The sequence below is a fragment of the Pomacea canaliculata genome, linkage group LG4 (assembly GCF_003073045.1).
Source record: "Pomacea canaliculata isolate SZHN2017 linkage group LG4, ASM307304v1, whole genome shotgun sequence".
Classification (NCBI taxonomy): domain Eukaryota; kingdom Metazoa; phylum Mollusca; class Gastropoda; order Architaenioglossa; family Ampullariidae; genus Pomacea; species Pomacea canaliculata.
The window spans coordinates 26,676,357-26,699,358 of record NC_037593.1 but is presented as its reverse complement, the minus strand read 5'-3'; the positions used below and the strand labels follow the sequence as shown (position 1 = coordinate 26,699,358).

The following is a 23,002-nucleotide window of genomic DNA, read 5'->3' as shown; positions in this document are numbered from 1 at the left end:
CATTTTTTGTGAAGCATGTATTTTCCACCATCCTTGACATAGAACTGAAAATAATGTGTCTTGATTACCAAGCTAGTGCAGACCTGGGATGTGGGTTTTCCAATCAGTATATTTGCTATTTCTGTCTATATAATTGCAGTAATGATGTGTGTATTCACATTTGTCATTGTTTGAATGCATTAATAATAATCATCATAAAACCTTTCAGTATGTTTTTGTTATTGCTTTTCAGGGATCGTTCTGTCCCAGGACTGGACACTGTTGTGCCTTTGGAAACAACTTCAGCTTATGACATGAAGGATATAGTGTTAGGTGTAAGTTTACCTTATGAAAGATCTTAAAACTCTCATGTAGTGTTCAGACCTCCCAGTTCCTGTTCTTTGCCTTTTTGGTAATCCTGACACTTCCCTGGCTGCCTTCTGGGAGCACAGCAAGCCAGTATTAGAGAACAGATATTTGGTAGTTTGTCCTTATTGTAATTGGAAGAAGATGGCCATCATAACTAAGAGTGGTTTTTGATGGCTGTAATGCAAGCTGAGAAGTGTTTATTTTTTTTAACTTGTTGCAGCTTAGTTTTCTTAACCCTGATGTGTTTTATGTTTTATTGTGGTATCAGTAACTTAAAGCATTTAGTTTTCCATAATAGAGTTGGACTGTGGGAGCAATCAACACAATGAATACTTGTTGTCTTCTTTGCTTTCCAGATTGTTGATAACCAGGAATTTTTTGAGATCATGCCAAATTATGCCCGTAATATTATAATTGGATTTGCTCGTATGGATGGACGTACTGTTGGCATAGTTGGCAATCAGCCCAAAGTTGCTGCAGGTATGACATTTTACAAGTACTTTGAGATGTTAGTTCATAATTTTTTTTTTTGAGTGGCGTCCCTTTGCTTTCCAAGTTTGAGGGAAGCAGCTCTTTGCAAATTTTGTGATTTTAGTGTCCATTGTGTATGCCAGTGATTTTGTTTTTTCTTTTTTCGTTGTGTTGTTGCTATGTAGGACTGTTTAACTTTTGTTGTCTTCTGCAACTTTTAGATATTCCTTTGGCTTTCCAACCTTTTAGATCTGAACTTAGGGCCATTTAGAGCCAGCACAGGCCCTGGAGCAAATGACTTTCTAAAACAAGTAGATGGTAAAGTTCATAGATTCAAGAGTGAAAAGAGGCTAAAGACAGACATTTTCAGACAAATCAATAACATTGTGCCAGCGAAAGTCTTATGACAAGGGTTCTGTGAAATCTCCATATAAAAATATATGCAACAGCAGAAGTGAGAGAAAGTTGTACAAGTTACCAAACTCTTTTGCACGAGGAAAATCCCTTTGTACGCTTTATAGTGTATTAATGTAATCGTGTACCAAAATAGTAAAAATATATGGGTCATTATCTTGTTAAATTATTTAAATGCTTTTAATCTCAAACAGGCTGTCTGGACATCAACTCCTCTGTCAAAGGTGCACGGTTTGTGAGATTTTGTGATGCCTTCAACATTCCTCTCATCACATTTGTTGATGTCCCAGGGTTTCTTCCAGGTTAGGGCTCTGTGTGTTTAATTTTTGACATTCATATACAGTCTGCATAGTATAGGATTGTTTTTTTTTTTGTTTTTTTTTTAGGCCCTTCGCCCCTCCTGGGGCATAGGCCATCGACGACAGTTAACTGTTGTCGATGTTTTGGTAGCAAGGATTTGTTTTACGGGGTGGGGGTGCTGGCCCCACGCCCAACCCTCCTCCTTTTTCAGCCGGGCTTGGGACCGTCCTTGGCGGAGGGCAGCCAGCTCTGTAAACAGATGTCACGTGCAGAGAAAGAACAGCATGCCCGAGACGAGAAATGAACTCAGGGCAGCCAACCTTCACTGTATTGGTGACAGGCGCTAACAGCGCTAACCGTTGCGCCACCGGGCCGCATAGGATTGTAGTATCAAATATTTTATGTCAGCTTACATAAGCACTTTGTACTTGGAAACAGAAAATATGAAATAGTTGAAGGGTTAGGGTTAGTGATAATTTACTTCTCTCAAATCATATATTCATGTATATTCCACCTTACAGTAAGTATTGTAATGGACAGTGTAAATGGACTGTATTTCAGGAACTCAACAGGAATATGGTGGCATCATTAGACATGGTGCTAAGCTTTTGTATGCCTTTGCTGAGGCAACTGTACCTAAAATTACAATCATTACACGCAAGGTAACAGTCATTTATATTTTCTGAGGGTCCGATTACTGTAGTGCATCTCTAATTTTATTTATGTTTTATTTAGAAAAAAATGATACTGGTAGTAAATATCGAATGCCTGATAGATGTAACCTATTTAAAATGTATCTCAGTGTTAGTTTATACATCTTTGTTTAGCAGTTTCGTTCAGTTTTCATTTGACTCATGCAGGCTTTGTGAACTTAAAAAGTAAAAACTTTGTTGAAAACTAAATCACCTTTTGATGATCAGTCAACCTGATGTGACTGCATGTGCGAAAATTGAAAACATACCAATTCATAGCCAAAGTTTTGAATGAATGTGAGGATCATTATGAAAATGTTACTTAAATATGCTTCAATGTCATAGTGTTGGCCTTTTTGCTTTCACATCACCCTGGTGAGAATGAGTTTACTTTGTGGTCTCATGTTGCCAATTTATTTGTATCTATTGTTTCTAGGCATATGGCGGTGCTTATGATGTGATGAGCTCCAAGCACTTGCGAGGGGATATCAACTATGCCTGGCCAACAGCAGAGGTGGCTGTGATGGGAGCCAAGGTAAAAGAATGCAAACTGAATAGGATTGTAATTATAGCTATGATATAACTAGATATATAGACCACAAAAGGACATCAGAAAGTGCAGTTAACATGCATGTTAATAGAAGTCTACCTGGTTTCCTAGCTTCATATGTCGAGGCACAGGCTTGGATGATTGTGCTGAGGATAGGGGTTGCCTATAAGTAGATGAGTTAGCTGAGACTGTTCAGCAGCACATGACACAGTTCTTGATGTCTTTGTAAATAAAAGAAGCAGACAAATGCTCATGTGTTTCTCCAATTACATGTATAGCTTATGACCTTGTAGTTACGGCCAGGTGTCCATAGTTACAACCAGATGTATAGGACTTGACCTAAGCCTCCACACACATTGGTATCTCTAGGCAGCATAAAGTATATAGTCATTTTTCATGTTCATGGAGAACTTTGATGTTTTCTTCTACATTATCATAGGCTATCAATAGTTTTGGACAGCAACATTATTATCTAAGCACACATTTGTCTTCATGCACTGAACAAACTGATATCAAGCAGGAAGCTTATTGACCTTTTTCTTGATATCACTACTTGAAATTCTAACACTGATTTTTAATCTTTTATGTCTGGTGGATTAGTAACATAAAATCAGACAGACACAGAAAACATACTGGTTTTGTCCATTATTTAAATCTTTGCTCAGCTTTTGTGTTGAAGCTATTGAAATATAAATCTGGGATTTCATTTTGGTCCCCTAGGAAATCCAGCAGGTTGTATTGCTGGTTCACTTCTTGCTTTCTGCTAGTTATATTTGATGATAAAATGTCTGACACTTTATAAGGTGTATGTGGGGGGGAGGGGGAGATTTGGTGTTTTATGCCAAGCCAGCAGCAACTGAGGCTATATCAGAGCCTGACACCATATGAAATCATCAACTGAATGCTACTCAAACAGTCTACTCTTACAAGACGTTTTCACTTACCAGCTGTCTAGCTAGCTACTCAGTGCTCCACAGACTCCATCTAAGTCAGCCGTTGACAAACATACTATGCAATGGTCCTGTAATTATTGTTTTTAAATTCAGTATTACAGATTTCTCATAATTTAGTGGAAAATGATATAAATAAATAGTATAGTGCTTCATCTGATAGTACTTTAATGTGCATGCTTGAAAATGTATCATTCCCTCATCACAATCACATCTGAAAAAAGTGTCAAATATTGTGTACTTTTTCTTTGAAAAGAAAACATGGTAGCTTGATTTGGTAAATGTTTTAGCATTGAAGAAAAATTCCTGATCTACAACCTATCAAGCAAACAGAAAACCCACTCAGTCCTTTCTGTGGTGGAATTATATGCCGTTTTTCTTTTATATGTATTTAAGTCTTTACAAGAGGTTTGCCTGTCATATGATGAAGCAGTGCAAGAGATGTGCTCATGATGAATTCGTTTACAGGGAGCGGTGTCCATCATATTTCGAGGCAGTGGCAAACAGGCAGAACAAGAAGCAGAATATGTTGACAAGTTTGCTAACCCATTCCCAGCTGCTGTCAGAGGTGGGTTTTTTTGTTTTTTTTTAACATAAGAAGTATAGATGTTTGAATCCCCATAATTTATTTTGACTGTGTTGTGCAACAAACCTTGGCTTATTCATGGTTTTTACATTGTTGATGAAACAACACATCTCTAAAACTTTGTCATTTTTGCTTCCTTAAGCTAAGGAGGATTAGTTCCATTATAAAATTTTTAACTGATGATGCCACAACTCCCATCACCTCCTGTGTACATTTTGGATTAAGCTACTGCATCACACTTTAACTAGTTGTGATGAGGCCACTCATTATCTTCATAAAGTTCAATGTTGTGCTGCCAGCCTTATTTTCTGAACACATCACGCTCATTCTTGCACTCCTTTCCTGATGCAGCTGCTTTGGCTTTCTGTCTCTGAACCCATTAAATGCAAGACTTCACCTCTATTCTTCCACTGACAATTTGTCTTCTAGGTCTAGAATAAGTATAACTCGCATGGATTCCTTACCTTTTCCTACTATGTCCTGCAGCTCTAGAATTCTTTGCCTTACAATGCCATACACTCCTGGATCTCAAATATAAACTGTAACCTGATAAAATTGTGTTCAGAAAGTACTACATGTGCAAATCCGGCACAGTTCTGTATCATATTGTGTGAATATGTACTGATTTTCATTGTATTAATAGCGTACGTCACTGAATGAGTGCACATATTACTCCGTAGCTAACAGGCCACTTTTAAATGCTAATCATTATTTTTTTTACTTAAAAATTTAATTAATTTTGATTTGATGTTTTTTTCAATTTCAGGTTTTGTGGATGATATCATTGAGCCTCGTACAACACGAATGAGAATTAATCGTGATTTAGCAGTGTTGTCTTGCAAAAAGCAGACAAACCCATGGAAGAAACATGCAAATATTCCATTGTAACTATAAAGGATTTTTATTATATGGACTATAAAAGACTGATATAAAATGTCTGTAAAAGATATGCTGATAAAAGATATTACTGAAAAAAGGGAAAGAAATGGTCAATTTATTAAAATGCTAACTGTTCCAACTCTATGATAAGTTTTTTTTAAAGATGCTGAAAGCACTAGGTAGCACTTGTAGGAAGCATAGCAGTTTCACTTGGATGAAACTGAACTGGAAGCAGTGACTATACACAAGGACTCTGTTTTCATACAGACTGGAAGAAATGCAAAGATAGGAAGGCAAAAAGATATACTTTATTCAGATGTATATAGAAAAATATGTATAGTGTGTAAATGTGTAAATTACATACATCTTGACAGAAATGGACAGTAGCACAGACTCTGAGCCTGAAGAGCATTTATCTGGATGAAATGCTTCCTAGTATGAAAGTCAAAATGAAAAAATGTCCAATGAAAGCTGAAATTAATTTTGAAAAATAAAAAAACAAGCTCTATATAATGAAATTGCTGAATTGATGCATATAATTAAAAAGTTCCTTTTAATAATCTTTAATGCACTTTATGGTCACGGAATGTTTATAATAAATGCAAGGGTACCGGGTGCTGCTGACTCATGCATCATATTCTATCAGGCTGTCATTAGTGTGCACCACAGACAGGAGTAAATGGCAAAGAGCAAACTCTGCTGACCCTTTTCAGTTAAACATACCAAGCCTGTCATCAATGCTGTTTGCCAAGATGGGTCCTCGGAGGACCCCATTTTTTTGTTTTTTTAATTTCTCAACTTTTTGGTGCTAGATTACTCAAGTTAGGTTTTTGGAGTTCCTTAAAATATATTTCAACAGTAGTTAGCCAATAAAATTCATATACTCTTCTTCATAAAAATGACTACAATTTTACATGTAAAACTGATTATATAATTTTAATATAGTGTGTACATTTTTGCATCTGATTACACACAGTATAATATTCCTCTACAGCCAGTCACTACACTAAAATAAGTAGTACCGATTCATATGTTGCCATAGCTACAGCCATAGCTCATCACAATTACGCTGGTCTGTGTCTTGCAGACAAAATATTTCCATTTAATTTTTGTTTGTCTCAATATATATCTTAAGTTGATGCAGGACATAAAAATCAAGAGTAAATTAGTTTAGTTACAGCATGATAATTAAAAATCACCCTCTAGGGTCATCTGAGGACCCCCTTGGTATGTTAAGGGTGAGATTAACACTACTGATTCTGATCCCCGCCCCCAACATCTCAAATGCAAGTCTCATTTGCTTTTTCTCTTCTGTCAGGAGTCTCTTGTGGTCAAAATGTGGTCGGAATAGACCTTTTAACTTTTTTGGGAGCCACAAGTAACATCTAGCAAGGTACCTGTGTTGCCTGGGTGATGGTCCTGATGAGCACTCAGTGTGCAGTGCATTCATGGAGCCACAAGCAACAGGTAGCAAGGTACCTGTGTTGCCATGGTAATGGTCTCAGTGTGGTGGGCGTTCATGGAGCAGATCAAATGACAGAGGAGAGGGAGAAGGACTCCCTCCTCTAGCCAAAGGGGAGATAAAACTTGGGGTGTAATTTGGAGATAAAATTTGTGGTGCAGCTCTCTCACATTACACCATCCAAATTTGCTCTGCAAAATAGATTTGTGTCACAATTTGTTCAAGAGTCTACTTTTTCAATTTTGAGCCACCAGCAATAACCTTTCCATAAAACAAAATATTCCTACCCAATATGGCAAGGATTAGAGTTGATTTTCACATGATTCTCAATCATAACCACACAAACAGAGCTCTTCCTATATCCCACAGGAGCTGATAGCACAAATCAGCCCTTCATTGCAGCTGTCTCTGGTTAAAAGGACCATCACCCTAATATTAAAGATGCTTAATACAAAGCTGTTGAGCACCAAAAATGTTATACATAGGTATTATAATTTTGGCACCAACAAATACTTTTCAACTTAATGATGCTGATATCTTTATCTGCCTGTAGTATAGGTAGGCAAAAACATTGCATGCAGCATAGGAAAGTGAATCTCTTCACTGGATGTAGTACAGGTAAACACGTGATCTCTTCATTTCATGTAGTATACATAAACATTAAATGTACAGGTAAATACATGATCTCTTCGTTTCATGTAGTATAGGTAAATACATCTCTTCAAGCACTAGCATTATGGGAAAGGTTTTAGGAGTAATGTTTATGGAAGAGGTGCGTTTTCGGTGCACATTTAAAGGATTTAATAGTGGGTAGGTAGCGGAAATGGAAAGGAGAGAGTTAATTGTTTTGCTGCACAATAAAAATCCTGTCTCCAAATTGCATATAGTATAGATAAACACAATAAATGTATAGGTAAATACATGATTTCCTCATTCAATGTAGTATAGTGAACATATTATTTTCATCTGCATGTAGCATAGGCAAACACGTGATCTATAAATGCGTAATTTATGAGACATTTTGTAATTGGTACACCATGACACAGACTACCATAGCACCTTTTTTTTCAGTTTCTTTCTGAACCATTCTCAAATGTTCAGGAAATTTAATAAAGAAGCAGATGTTCTACAGCCAGATATCTGAAGTGCAGTCACCACCAGGATATCGGATTTCATGTGCTAGCACTGGCCCTTGAGGTTCATCTCCAAAATCCACAAGAAAATTTTTGTTTAAGGATAAGCCACCCTTCTCGGTGTCCACATCGATTTGGAGCATCACACTGCCATTTCTGCCAACATGACAACACTGATTACAAACAGGCACATTACAAATTTTATCACTGCCGAAATTTTTAATATGATAATTTTGTAATCAGTATATCGACCTTTGCAAACAAATTTGATTTTGTCTGAGAATTGTCTGAAGTGCTGTTTGTATAGCAGTTGGTTCCCATGGTTTGGGAGTCTGGATGAGAAAGTTACATTGCAAATTGCATAAAGTATAGGTAAACACAATAAACATATGGGTAAACATGATCTCTTCATTTGATGTAACAATAACTAAAAATCCTGTGGCAATATGTTGTTGTTTTGGTGACAGGAAGAATAAGGAGATGATCATCAGACGAGTTGTCTAGCTGTGATGTAAGGAAAGAGTTGTTCAGAGAAACAATGAGGCAGGTGCCAGCAAAGAAATTAAAACATGCGAGATGGGATTGGAAGCTGGTGTAGAAAACAAGGAGAGGGGTGGCATGCTCCCCTTTCTAAGCACCAGACGTCAAACAGATTACAAGACATTTCCATCAACAAATAGATTACAAGTCACTGCATCAACATCAAATAGATTACAAGACACTCACTTCACCATATCTGGGTAGAACTGCACATCCCATGCAGAATAAAGTGAGTTGGTGACATACAATCGCTTGCCATCCAAACTCAGCTGAATCATCTGAGGACCACCTTCCAAACGCTTACCATTGTTGAGAATTATTGGCTTGGGCTGATCCTGTAAGGCATATCTTGATGTTATCTCTCAGGCAGCGAATACCACTTTAAATACAGTCATTCAGTTGTCTCTAAATTTGCAATGATACCATTTTTAAAACAGAACTCTTTGCTATCACATCAGGTCAGTACAAACTAAAAGGAAAACATGAAAAAAAGAGAAGCACCACATGCTGAGACATGTTTCTTTCCAGCCTATTGATCTGCTTTACTACATATACTTTATATATATCAATGGTACCCAACCTTTTCTTGCCCGAGGGCCGCACTGGACATAATATAAAATCTCACGGGCCAGAACATGGTGATTTTGCCAGAATCATGAAATTATGTTGTTTGTAGCTAAAATGGATGAGGCACCCCTGCTTTATATACTGATCTTTGGATGATGATTAAAAATGTTGGTGGATGGCTGTTTTCTGTGTTGTTAATAAAAATTAATGCCACTCTTTTAAAGGAGGTCACAGCACATGCAGATAAAATTCTCTGGGTGAAAAATTATATTAAATGGGGGTTTGGGGGGGGGTTTTTTGCAATTTCATGACCATACTACAGCAGACTGCGTTACACTGAATTTTAGTTAAAGCCAGCATACAAATGACATTAAAACATGTAAAGATGCAAAGATTTATTACGCTGACAAGAAGTTACGTAAAATATATTACCTTTCTTTCTTTATCATCAATGACTTTCACTTGACTGTCTCTGCAGAAACTTCCACCTAGCCATATCTGAGAAAGAAGCAAACCACCCTTAACAAAGCATAAAGTAGTGAGCCTAAGCAACCAGAATGGAAATATAGGCAATGGCAATGAGAAAACTTACATGATTTAAGTGACCCACTATAGGGATCTCATTTTATGCACTGGATCATGATGAGGCTGTCCAAAAAAAAATTCATTTATGCATACATACTAAACAAGAGATGAAGCAGCCACAGTCGATGCATACAGCACAGATATTTAAGGTATTTTGTTACCATTGCTTCTATACTAACCTGCCCCACCAATCGAGGGTTTCGAGTATCAGTGATATCATATTGCCTGATGTCACCATGCAGCCAGTTGCTGAAGTATAGAAAGCGGTCATCAAGTGAAATCAGGATGTCTGTGATGAGACCTGCAAAAACATATTTTGTCTGGTTATTCTGGTTTTTATTTCTGCCTTTTTTATTTTTTGCAAAAATGCCACAGTAAGATATAATAATAAGTAAGTAATACACAAACAATTTAGGGTCCACATGACTAGAACACATTACAACCTGTTTAATTTCAATCTTAAAATTGAGAAATAACATCTATTAGCAATGGTTCACAAATAGGGGAAAAAAGCTTGCTGTATGGACCTGTTAATCCTTATTCCTACCTGGCATGTCAGGCAGGGCCCATCCTTCTACTGATTTACTTGGAACACTAATCACTTTTTCTGTATCCCAGCTTCCATCCTGATCAAAGAAAGGTAGCATGCAATGGATAAATCTGTATGAAGACATCATTTTTTTTAGCTATTAAAACAAAGCTACAAGCAATAATCCCACTTTTATTTTATACAAGCAACATCAATACTCTCCTCCAACATCTCTTCCATAATGCTGGAGGTTTAATAACGCTACTGATGACTTGTACTCGATCTATACTAAATTTCTGGATTTACAAACATCCCAAACAAAAGTTACCTGAAAACTGCTAATACATCAATAAACTTATTGTAACTCGTTTACATACAAAAAATTCTATTCTCTTCCCTACCTCAGAATTCAATAAACCACCATCAGAAACAATGAGGTTCAAACATTAACTGCAGTTCTTTGTGCACAATATAGCATCAATCAGAGGCAAACCCAGCTGTTAAATTAATGTTTAATGACATAAAAGTTCTAATGTTAAAAAGGTTTGTGTGTAGGTGGTTTCTGTCCAATTTTTTTCCATCGTGACATAAAAATCAAATGATAAAAAGGCTGAATAAAGCAACCAATTGCCTGTTTCTTAAAAATCCTGAAAACAGTAGAGCTAAGTGCACAGCCAACAAATGCCTGTGAGGAATCTGGGTCATGCAGAAATCGAACTTCCAGTGGGATAAGTCCATCAGGGCCAAGGTCTATGGACTGTTTAATGGTGTGCTTAGTCCAGTCCCAAAAAGTAAGAGTTCTGCCATACAGTCCTGAAAATAATCATTTGATACTTTCTCTGAAAATATAGATTACACAACAGACACCACATAACCACAGGTTATGCACATACGTTTGAACACATGCACCTACATCAACACCTGTTGCACACAAAAATCTGAAAAAGGCAAATGTTGGGCTAGAAAGTTTTAGATAAAAAAAATTCAAACTTCCATTTTATGCAACTTATACAATACATACGTATATATACAACAGGCTTCATTACAGTCACTGCGTGGGTCACCTAGTGAGTCTTGGACTACCAAAAGTTTTTCAAAAATTTGTAATGCTGCTGAAATTAAACCTACCAATCTTGACGTCGTCCAATGAGAAGCCTTTCTTCCAAGCACGTGGTGCTCCCCATGAAGAAGAAACCATGATGTTATGCCGTGGCTGATACCAGAAGTCATAACCAAACTCTGGCACAGCTTCTCCTCTTTCCCAATTATTCAGAATCTCAAAGTCATGTCCATCAAGTAAGATGAAGCCACCTGAAAGCAGTACACATTCAGAGACACTAGATTAGCACTGATTAGAACTAAGTCGCAGAAGAATCAAAACAGGCTCAATACATCAAAACACTAAACCTGATGCTGAAAAAGTTCATCCATTTCTCTCATATGACCCTCTCTCCTGCTTGCCTGTTTCTTAAAAATCCTGAAAACAGTAGAGCTAAGTGCACAGCCAACAAATGCCTGTGAGGAATCTGGGTCATGCAGAAATCGAACTTCCAGTGGGATAAGTCCATCAGGGCCAAGGTCTATGGACTGTCCTTCCTTCCTCTTAAAAACAGACTCCAACCACATGTCCCTCAACCCCCAGAAAACTGAAGTCATGCTCTAACAACCAGACAGAAAAGACAAAACTAGCACCCATCCTACTATCCAAATCGGCGCTCAGTCAATACTGAAGTACAGGTCCATAAACTTATGGTGTTCCATTGACAACAACTTATCGTGGTCCCAACATATTTCCACCACAAGTAAAAACATCTCCAAAAAAGTCTACCAGCTGTCCAGAATCAAACATTTCCTTGACACTCACACAAGAAAACTCTTCTACACCACCCACATCCAATCAGTCATTGACTATGCCTCTACCCTCTGGGACTCGCTAGTGGATCCTCCATGAAACCTCTAGCTAGTGTTCAGAGCGAGCAATCAAAGCCGTCCTGCTAAAACCGAAATTAGACCCACGTGACTTCACCTCTCTAGGCGTCCTTCCTCTTAAAAACAGACTCCAATTTAACAAATGCATTTTCATGTATAAAATACTGACGGGTAAACTATCGCCATCTCTCTCCTATTTTCCTCCAATACTCTAGAACCTTCCCCAAAACTGAATATTCCATTTCCTAGACTAGACCTCTTCAAATCAAGTCGCAATTCTCAGGGAGTGCGCTATGGAACAGCCTCCCTCTCCATCTCAAACACTTGCACTCCCTGACCTGCTTTCGACGCCATCTATCTCAATACGTTCAAGATATATAGATAAGCCCTCTAATTCCTACCAATCCAGGTACTTGTGAATATATGCTAATCTCTTCTTTAACCATCACCTCTTGTACATATCCTTCTCTTGCTTATCTTTTTATATTTAATGCTTAATTAATTCATTATTTATAATGTTATTTCCTTCCCTGAAAAGGGCGAGGGCTCGCTCATTTGCTTATTTTACCCCTCGTTAATAAAGAATTTCACTTGTCATTGTCATTGTCATTGCTGAAAAAGGAACACTGCATTCTACTCATAAAAGGTTGCACATGCTTTTTACACCTGGCTGATATGACTGCAGATTACAAAACTCCTGAAATGGGAACAGGAAATGAAAGTTTGTGTTTACAAATATCCCAAGATAAAATAAAAATATCTTACTTTGACACCGTTGCCATCGCAATCGCCTATACAGCTTATCATACCTGTCCTGATCCCAAAGTTGATGTGTGAGGGGAACCTTAATCCAAAGCTTCAACAACCTGTCAGACACAAAAACAATTTTCTTTACTTGCTTCATCACCAGCATTATTTAGAAAAAGCCATTATAAACAATTCTACAATGAATATATACAAAGATAATATAATATAGTAATTTCTTCTGTGTCCTGAAAATAACGACATCAAAAAGCGCAAATGGGGCTAGATAGGACATACTCTGTGCCAAGCAGACACTTGAATGGAATCCTCAGGGGAAGAGGAGAGTTGGGAGACCAAAGGAGACTTGGAAAAGAAAAGTAGAAAGTGAGGCAAAGGACATCGGAACCACATGGGCCCAACTGAAGGGGGCCACCCAAAACCGGGTCCGCTGGCAAGGTGTTGTTGCGGCCCTATGCTCCTCAAGGGAGCAACAAGGAATAAACTAAACAAACTAAACCTGAAAGAAACAGGAAAAGATGGGTATTTGCTAATCACTTTAAATATCTTTGCATCTGACCTTGTACAGACGGGGTTCACGAGGGTCGACACCCATGTCCACTACGTAAACCCGATCACCATCTAGACATGGCATTATCATTTTGTCTCGTGTCTTGCTGGGGTCGTCATAGCAGCTAGAGCAAGCATTCCAGCCGGTGTGATGCAGTTCATCACTGGTGTAAGGCATGTACAGACGAGATATGACCTGTACCAGGACAGCATATAATACATGTACAGACAAAATATGTACGAATACATAAAAAATATAAACCTGCATAGGACCAAAATGAAATGGTATAAGGCATGTGAAGACAAAATACGACCTGCAGATGGTCAAAATGTTTATGTACAAATGAGATGTCAGCATGTTGACAGCTCATCACTGGTGTAAAACATGCATAGATGAGATACAATCTGCATCCTGCCAACATGCTGGTAGCAATGAGACCAAAAAAGGCCATAATAATAAGACAGGGTACTGAGAATAATCTACAAAATGTAGATCAAGTGAATAATGAAAGTTGACCTATAAACAGTCACGGCACAGCATCTACAACGCTATATACTATGAATGTGTGCAGGCATGTATGCTTGTGTCAGTGATAGGTGTGATAATCAAAACCTGATAAAGACTGTATTTCTGCAAACATTATTACTATTCTGTGTTTTTATATATTTTGTTTTGAGCTAGTCTTTGATGGTGGGATAAATTAACTTTATTAATATTATTTTTTAAACAATAAATGTTATGAAAACCTTACCTGACAGAATGTAGGAGATTGTGGATCCACATCAACGGTGGCTAGATAGTTAGCCCGGTTCTGACGATTCTCAGGAGGCCCAATGCATGGCACATAAACAATTTTCTCCCGTGGTCCTTTGCATGGCTTCCAAAGGTGATGGATATCCTGGGCCAGTGCAGCATGATGAAAGCGCTGGTTTCATTGCTTCAAGTCGCTGTGCTTTAAACCCAAAACAGCACTGTCTATTGAAACTATATGTTCATCCTAAATAAACAAATCTCAAAAAACTTTAGAAACTTAAAGAAAAGACTTTTTCACAGAAACAAAAGGTACCATTTTTTGTAATTTACAGTAGACATCAAAGTGCACTTCTGAAAAAGATAAATACATTACACCTGACAAGGTGTGTACATTTAAAGCTACAGAGTACTAGGACAAGCTAATTATTATCAGGGACTAAACACTAAAGCTGTCTGAAAGTAAACACCAGCCAGCTACATTTCAAAATAGAGAATGTGCATCTTTAAGAAACAGAGAAACTGGGATTGGGGAAGATGTGAAGTTACTCCTCCCCTCAACGAAAATATTTAAATACTTTCCCGCCTTGCTAGACACGTGCCCCCATTCAGACGGTCAAGGTCCTCTGTCAGACTGTCTATAAATAGTCATTTCTCTAGACCAGGGATGCCCAACCTATACGGCCCTCGAAACTTCTGCCCACAGTACAGGAAAGAATCGGCATGTTAGTAATTAAAAAAAAAAAAAAATGAAAAAAAAAACGAAAAAAAGGGAAAGAAGAAATTTTATCCATACGTCGGGGCGGTCTCTCAATCTCTTTTTTTCTATTGGACGAAACATTACACTCCGATTCAGTCGGCTGACCTATAATAGGTGCAGCCGGACCATATCTCAGAAGTTTGGTTTGGGGAAACAACTCTCATATATCCCACCTAATTATCTACACTATAATTAATTGTAATACCAAGCTTGTTTTCATAATAAAAATGGCTATCGCGCTCATCTGCCTTCTTTTTTTTTATTTTGACCTTTTTGTTACTGTTTTTGCGGTTTAAGCGGCCCCTGTGACACGGCACGTACGTGCATTTGAAATGTCATAGTAGCCGCAATCCCGAAGAAGTTGGGCATCACTGCTTCTAGGACCAGAGAAGTTGTGTTGTTGGTAGAGCATTATTAACGTCTACTTGGTACCTGTCGTTACGACAAAACACCTGCCGCATGTTTAGAGATTTGGAGATTGAGTGACAGTAGGTTGTTTTCCCATATAGCCTTTACCAATATATTACAACGACGTGATAGTACTTGCCCCAGAGTCCCATAACAATAGTGAGAAAGCATACTAACTAATTAATCTTTTTCCGTCTCAAGCTTGATCAGAACGCCCTTCCGACACCCTCCCGCCAAACACGACCACACATATGCATTAAGAGGGAGAATTTTTCTGGCCTTGCAGAGCAGGATCGAGTCATCTCGCCCCATACTATTATTACTTCAAAGGGCTGTACAAGGCAAAACAAAAGTTTAGAATCTCGTAAGAGTTAAACATTAACACTTGATCTCGTTTTTTTTCGAATCTGTCTCATGTGGAAAATGTCTAACTGTTTTATAGCTGTTGTGTGTTTAAATAACGAGAAATTGATGTTTGCTTCAACGAAATCGCGTTCTCGATGGCAAGTCTGATCCACACCCGCACGTGTCTTCCTTACTAGCCAGCCGCCCGCGAGTCTACACATAGGACCACAAACGCGTACCACACCCCCGCCATCGGACCAGATGTTCTGGAAACTAGTATGGTCAAAATAATGCTCAAACAAGAAGACGGGCGCGGCAGACAAATCTGATCAAATACCACTCTATCATCCCAGACGTATTTGACACCTCGACTCGAAAGAAAACTCAACCCCTGGCCGAGACCACATTGACCTAAACAACAGACCTGGGCAAAGGTCCGGCCGAGCCTCCTGTGACCCCGTGCCCCTCGCCCGCCCGCTGTCGCCGCCAGTATAATACATGCTATACTGATATTAAACGTAGTATTGGGTAAAACTGAGGTTAATCGTATATTAGTCCGGCCCTCTTAAAACCATCCCTGATTTCTTTCCACTTGTCCGTCACCGCTTGGGGAAAATTTATACTGGGCCCAACCCTGACCAAAACACCACACAGATCGGGTGGTTCTAGCAGCTGCCTACGAGGAAGTGGCTCGGGAACAGGGGGTACCGCTTTGGTGTCACCCGGCGCCCGCGGCTTGTCAAGAGGGGCCGGGCCGCTTGAGTTCAGACTGGCACTATGCTATTTTTTTCTTCTTCCCTTTTGCTCTTACTCATTCTTTAACGAGAAAGGTCTAAGACCAGCAAACACCCAAGGCATACTTACAATGACGCCAGGAGAGCCTCGTCTGTCTGCCGGGCACCAGGCTAGGCACTTCGGGCGGCCCGTTGAGCGTCTAGGTCGAGTTCCTTGATGCCGGTGAACGACGACACATTTCAAGACAGTTTATGACAAATGGACACAACGCACTCGGCACCACGAGTTGCTAACGTAACTATCTGATGACATTAACCAGCAGACAACACCTGTTTATACATTATGCTCCTTCTATCTCCAAGCATCAGACCTGATGCATCTGCGCGCCCTACGTCACCACAGCATTAATTATGTGTAGAAGACCATTAACCCCCCCCTGACTATTGACACTTCATAATTATGTTGTGTTTGCTTCTAACCGCAAACGAGAATTTTGGTTTCCCGTAAGGTACTATGAAAATCCGACCTCAAAATCCACCAAGTATACAACTACACAATCCTACAAGTCGTAAAACTGCATAGCTTGACAGTCATCATCATTGAGAACCGACAAAGATAAACAGAATTAAGCGTATCTTAATAAGACAAATCATCTCCATAGTTTCAAATATCTCCCATGATTTCACCTCCTTCGATCGCATTGTTATCTCATTCAGTTTTATTTTGTGTACTGTCACCAAACGCATGCATTAACTAGTATTTCATTACACTTTGTGTTGTTGCCGTCCATTGATTGACGAGTTACATATCTCGATTCGGCTCATGCGAGGCAGGAGTTTACACGGGAGCTCTATGGCAAGTATATCCGCAAGTTGTTTACGTGCTTGCGCAGCTGAGGCGCATTTGCCCAAAATGCAGCTATTCGTCAATTGTTCACATCTTAAGAAAAGGCGGGATGAATAAGTAATTCGTAACTTTCCAAGCATTTAGTCGATTTTTTTGTGGTGTTCAAACACCATGAACACAGTATACGTGGCTACTACTAGCCGTCACCTGCCATTCTAGTACGTGGCGAGCGATGTGGTGAAGCCTATCGACTCGAGAATATCAACCTCGACCACTGACCTCGTTGATGTACAAACGCGGGCACTCAGACCCTGAACCCACCACCTCGCTGTCAATCATGTCTGTTGCTGTCAAGGTTTCAACAGGAGCCTCCGCGAGGATTTTTGTAATGGCCGTCGACCGATTCGATATAATAAATCAGTACCTGAAGAATTCTAACGCTAACCATTTAACGAATAAAAAAAGTGTTCGCGAGCTTTCAGCTTCTCTATTTGCTGTTTTAGTTGGAGAGGAAAGGAGACGAGAGCTGGAAAGCACGCGCGGCTATATATCATATGTTCGAGTCAGGACTCCTGGCTGTGTTTCAGTTGATGAGTGCAACATTTTGTTTTGCATGCTCATCTCTAGACTTGCACTCATCCATGTGTACGAAAAAAACAAATGGATATTCATACGAACCGGGAAAGAGTATATAAGTATTTCGAGGTATATGTGACCTACTTGACAGCGGATCGACCTAATTAACGTACGGTACTAATAAATTAAGATACTTCGATCGATCTCCTGTACTTGAAACGGAAAAAATTAGTGTTTTGCACGGAGAGCGTACAGCAACTAACCAGGTTATATCACCAGCAAGGGCAGCCAGCCCGTGCTAACACCAGATGCAATTATATACTATGCAGGCGTAATGCAGAGGAGTAACATATGCAGCGTGCTGACAAGCTGAACAAACTATATTAGAACAAATTAATTAATAATGGAGGGGACATCTTTGTTCTTCTTTCTGCCCTGCAATAGTCCTTATCCTGGAGTTTTCGCGTAATATTAAACACAGCAACATTTACAATTCTATTTTCAGTTTCCTTTTAGAAATGTCACTTTTCTAAACACTTTAGCTGTTACCATGATATGTTTCATGTAGCCATTAACAACATGAAGTCTAGGGAGGCAACTCAGAACAGATGCATAACATTACAATAAATTACTAGTTTTTGCAGCTGGAAGGTAGAGGGAAGACAAGTTCAGAGGTGTGGTTGTGCCGACCAGTTGTGATAATAAGTTTTCTTAATAGACTAACCTTCTTGGAGCCAACCTAAACGTCAATCAGATAACTACATCGCACTGCTTGTCAACTTCGTGGTAGATAATTCCCCGCAATTAACCACATACATTTAAACTTAAGATTAGGTAAGAATTAATTTCAATTCTTAAAGCAGAAGAAACAGAAGACTAAAGTATAAATTTAAAAGAAAATTACAAAAAGTATTTGGGTACTAAATTATCATAAAAATGAATTAAAAATTCTTCTAAATTACTTGAAAATCTTTGTTAACACTTTTCCTATTTTATGCGCGTACAATACATATATATACTGCATATTTAAATGCTCAATGTTTTAAAAAATGAAGCAAAAAATTAATTAAAGTAGTATATTTATTTTTCAGGGGAAGCAACTTTTAAGCCATTGACATTTACTTTTTCCCCAAGCTATTTCGATGTGGAAGGTGATGGCTTTCCCCAACCCTCTTAAAATAAAAATAAATGTTTTTTCTTTTTAACTTCGTCTTGTTGTATTTTTTTGTTATTGTTATGCTATTGGAACCTTTAATGTTATGTAAAAATGAAGGTTGTTAATATAATAAGCATGATGTGAACAAACTTTTAGATATATATATACCATATTGAAGTTCAGATAAGCAAGGAGGATTTTTCAGCATATTTAGTAACAATTCTTTTGGAAGTCATGAAGATAGCAAAGTTGGCACAGAAAAGCGAATAAAGTAAGAGAAAGGAAAAAAAATCATAAAGGAAAGAATAAATTGGAAAACGGACAGTCAAAGCGAAACGCATGCATTTACCGGGTGAGCTTAATAAACTTTGAGGAAAATGGATTGACTTTTTATTTACAATTTTTACTTACATTATTTATATGGTGCTCATCATAAGCAGATTTTTAAAGACATCAAACAAAGAAAAATGTTAATTTAATACTTCCTATGTGAAAAGGTAACTCTAAAATGAAAGTGGTGTATGAGGGAGCAATGACCCTTTTTTTTCCTGGAGGCAATCCGGTTTGATACCATATATCTGGTTCAGCACATTTCCTCACTGTTAACCTAGCTGTGGTGAGTGCATGGGTACCTGACTCCATAGTATGGACAGGAGACGGGTAAAGCAGCAAAGGAGAGGGTGGGCACTACCCTCACAAGCAAAAATTTAAAAAACCCTGGCCTGACAAGCCTCAATGACTAGAAAAGGTGATTTTTATTGTTTCAACATTCTGCAAACATCAAGCACTATTCATGGATTTTCCAGGACTTATATAATACATAAACGTGTAGAAGTATTGGAAATACTTTAAAATATCTTCAAACTGTTCACATATTATCACAAAGTGAAAAAAGATTCAGTGTTTATTCAACCATCAAACAGTGCAAGTCTCAGTCTAAGAAAAGTAAGAAGGTCTGATATATTTGCCAAACTTTTACTTGCAATATTTTCGACATACTTCACCCATTCTCAATATTGTTCTGCAAGTCCTTTCTGACAGCCCTGTCTTGGAACCATACTCAATATTCTTTATCTTACGAGGCACCCATCACCCACAGTCTAAAAGCGTTAAAGTTCTAGAAGTCTTAAAACTCACAGCAGCTCCCCTTCACACAGTATCCACATTTTATATTTTCTGGAACTTTTACCCTTCCACGAAGCAGAATCTTTAATTAGGATGACAAAATCCCTCTGTACATAAGACTCTGCTCAGCTGCCCAACCATGGGAAACTATGGTGTCTAGCTTCTACTGCATATCTGATCAGCTCTACATTTTCCTCAGCTTGAGGTAAGGATGTCACAAGAGCAAATGCCAGTGGTTCAACTGAAAATAATAAGACAGTACACATAGTATCGTAATTAAAAAAACACAAAACCACAAGACAAATAAATTTTTATCACCTTACTCTCTGTAACCACTGTCATCCAGAAATCTGTGTTTCTTATTCAAACATACAAACATTAAGGTATCAAAAGCCCTTAAAATGCATGCACTCACATGCTCTCTCTCACACAATGTACACAAAAAAGGTGCATGCATGTGCATGTGCAAATGACACATGAAGGAAGTACCAAATGAGGAAAGAGCCTCGTCTTGATGATGTTGTTGAGGAATGATGCTAAAAACTGAATGCAGCGAGAAACTCAGCCCTCCATATCAGTTCGCTTTTCCACTGCTAAAACAATAAATTCAACACTTGTTCATAGGCAGCTATCTAATTTTATTTTATATTTTGTGTATGCATGCCTATAAAATGCATGCAACTTCACACTACATGGATGGTTTAAAACTACAATGCAAACCATCAGTAAAACATTCCTTTACAAAGCACTGCTGCCCAATTTTTGTCCAAGTTAAATTTCTTTGCTTTGTGAAAAAAATTTAAGAAATGCTGTGGCCATTATGTTTTAAAAGCATTTAGCAACAATTTACACACTCAGAGGAAAAGATAATACCTAGTGGTTACAGCAATTGACATCAGATCACCAAACCTCAAGGCACATGACAGCCGTACGTACTTCCCTCAGCTGACCCAGCTGTGGAATGGGGACTGACTCCATGGGATGGGGAAGATGAAAGAGAGAGAATATATATCCGCACCATCCACAAACAAAAGCTGACTCCCAAGATAAGCAAAGGGCTCTAAGCCCTCACTCCCAAGACCATATATAAGGTCATATTACTATCTTTGTTTTTTTTTTTCTTTTTTTACACACTCAAGGGACATTTCAAAAGACTGCACGCACCCTGATCTTCAGCAATGCCTTGGTCCCATCGAGCAGGAGAAGATCAAGATGAGGTTCAGCACCTTGGTGACTGCAGAAAATCTTTGAGGAAAGTCAGCTTTTTATGCAGCAGGCATCGCTCATGGATGGTCAACCACATAGTGAGCATGGATGTGAAGTGAATTGCTCCAGGTCTCTGGCATCTTCATTTGTTCCCCAAACTCTAGTCCTAGTACTGCGAGGATCTGTGATGAATAGTGTATGTCTAACTACACAGTGGTTCCCATCCAAGTAGACATATAAAAATCCAATTCATATAGGTGAAAAATCTATCAAAGATCACTAATAATTAAAGCTGTTTCTTGACCTCAAGGAATACAATAATGCTGATATGTTATAATCTATGACTAATCAATAACATTCCCATAATGTTATCTGGGAGTCCAAATTTTGAATTTTTTTAAAGATGAGAAACTGCTGGGTCCTACAAATGTGGGTTGCAGGAAATGTTTCGAGAATAAAAGGATCTAGATTAATCTCAACTGATTTGATCAAACTCTACTTGTTTTTATACTTTTTTAAATATTTTTTTTCTCTCTTACCTTGTCTCTCATAACATAGGTGAAAGGAGGTCGAGGGCAACAACCCAATGATATGTTCAACAACATAATCCAGCACTCTCTCCCCCTCTCTCCACTCTGCTTTCCTTCACTCACACATACACACACGACTAGTGCAATAAATTAAAACAACCACAAGCACCAATATCATATACTAAAAATAAAGAACATGATAAACAAATGACCAGCCATCTTACCTCGTGTCATAATATAGTTATGCAAACTGTTTACAAAATAAGCCAGTCGGAATCGCAGTATATGCATCGCTGTGCAGTCGCGCTCTGGAGTATTGGCATCTTGCTCTCTTCAAGTTTCCCATATGATCTTTCTGGGGCAGCGCGTTACAGTCAATATATCTGCTTTGTCTAAATCTAAAGCACAAATAAAACAAAAAATTGTCAGATTAAAAACTATAAATAACATAGTGTCATTTACATTGCAATTATCAATGAGTTTTCTCCTGACATTTTGCAAGGGTTGGTGACATTTGACATAAGAAAAATCAGTAATAAGTTTTGATTTTTAATTTTTTCTAAAAACCAGAATTTTAAAAAGACATATGACAACTACCCGTAACCGAGCTGTCAAGTCCATATTGCCCGCTTGATCTGAAGAAGAAAGAAACTGGAACCTGGTTGTAAAGGTCTTGACACTTTCTGGTTATCACCATATCCAGTGGCCATGCACCTGTTTTTCAGCAAGGGCAATTAACTCATTTATAAGTACTTGCTGCAGGAGTTGGTCACATTATAAATAAGTTTAACAAAGATTTATTAGCATTATGAAAGATATGAATTAGCTGTTTCAGTGCACTCCCTCTTGTATCTCGACAAAGCTCTCTCCTCCACCACTATACATAAGTACTTACATGCTCCACCAGGCACCCACACACATCATTTCTTCCTATAAGTAATAGCATTAATATATGCAAGCTTTTCATGAGCTGTGGCACATACTGCAGGACTATCTCCTGCCTTGCGGCAATGTGCTTGCTTGTCACACTTTACTAACTGATGATAACAGTCAAAAAACGTTTCAGAGGAAAAAAGCCTGCTCTAATGATACATTTAATCTTCGCAAGATCACCTATTCCAGTTGCTGTTTCAATTTAAACTATTTGAATCATCACCTTGAGGAAGTGAAAACAACATAAAAACTCAGTTTTCCTTAATATAAACAGAGGAGGAGGCCTCTGTGTTGTAATGTGTCTCTCTCTCTTCTTTAACGATGTAAAGTATGTAAATTGTGATTTGACAGGTGAAGACTTAGTTAAACTACAAAACTGTGGTTT

The 23,002-nt window shown here is 38.3% G+C and overlaps 3 protein-coding genes across 3 annotated transcripts in view; 1 reads left to right on the top strand and 2 right to left on the bottom strand.

Moving 5' to 3' along the window:
* LOC112561953 (propionyl-CoA carboxylase beta chain, mitochondrial-like) overlaps positions 1-5,698 on the top strand; it is a 23,536-nt gene extending 17,838 nt beyond the window's left edge. Inside the window, exons 11-17 of the mRNA XM_025234827.1 lie at positions 233-314; positions 705-828; positions 1,428-1,535; positions 2,095-2,195; positions 2,662-2,760; positions 4,194-4,293; positions 5,078-5,698. Coding sequence (XP_025090612.1) covers positions 233-314; positions 705-828; positions 1,428-1,535; positions 2,095-2,195; positions 2,662-2,760; positions 4,194-4,293; positions 5,078-5,199 — 736 coding nt within the window. The 3' untranslated portion in view covers positions 5,200-5,698. The remainder of the gene's footprint in view (positions 1-232; positions 315-704; positions 829-1,427; positions 1,536-2,094; positions 2,196-2,661; positions 2,761-4,193; positions 4,294-5,077) is intronic.
* LOC112562490 (methanethiol oxidase-like) overlaps positions 5,485-23,002 on the bottom strand; it is a 24,059-nt gene continuing 6,541 nt past the window's right edge. The window contains exons 4-10 of the mRNA XM_025235770.1: positions 11,135-11,317; positions 10,638-10,819; positions 10,025-10,103; positions 9,657-9,778; positions 9,325-9,390; positions 8,512-8,660; positions 5,485-7,941 (exon numbers count right to left, since the gene is read on the bottom strand). Of these exons, the coding sequence (XP_025091555.1) occupies positions 7,779-7,941; positions 8,512-8,660; positions 9,325-9,390; positions 9,657-9,778; positions 10,025-10,103; positions 10,638-10,819; positions 11,135-11,317 (944 nt within the window). The 3' untranslated portion in view covers positions 5,485-7,778. The remainder of the gene's footprint in view (positions 7,942-8,511; positions 8,661-9,324; positions 9,391-9,656; positions 9,779-10,024; positions 10,104-10,637; positions 10,820-11,134; positions 11,318-23,002) is intronic.
* On the bottom strand, positions 12,780-14,195 carry LOC112561956 (methanethiol oxidase-like). Its single transcript, XM_025234829.1, is given in 4 exon segments — positions 12,780-12,801; positions 13,257-13,442; positions 13,999-14,119; positions 14,121-14,195. Coding segments are annotated over 4 exon segments (390 nt in total). The 5' UTR covers positions 14,183-14,195; the 3' UTR covers position 12,780.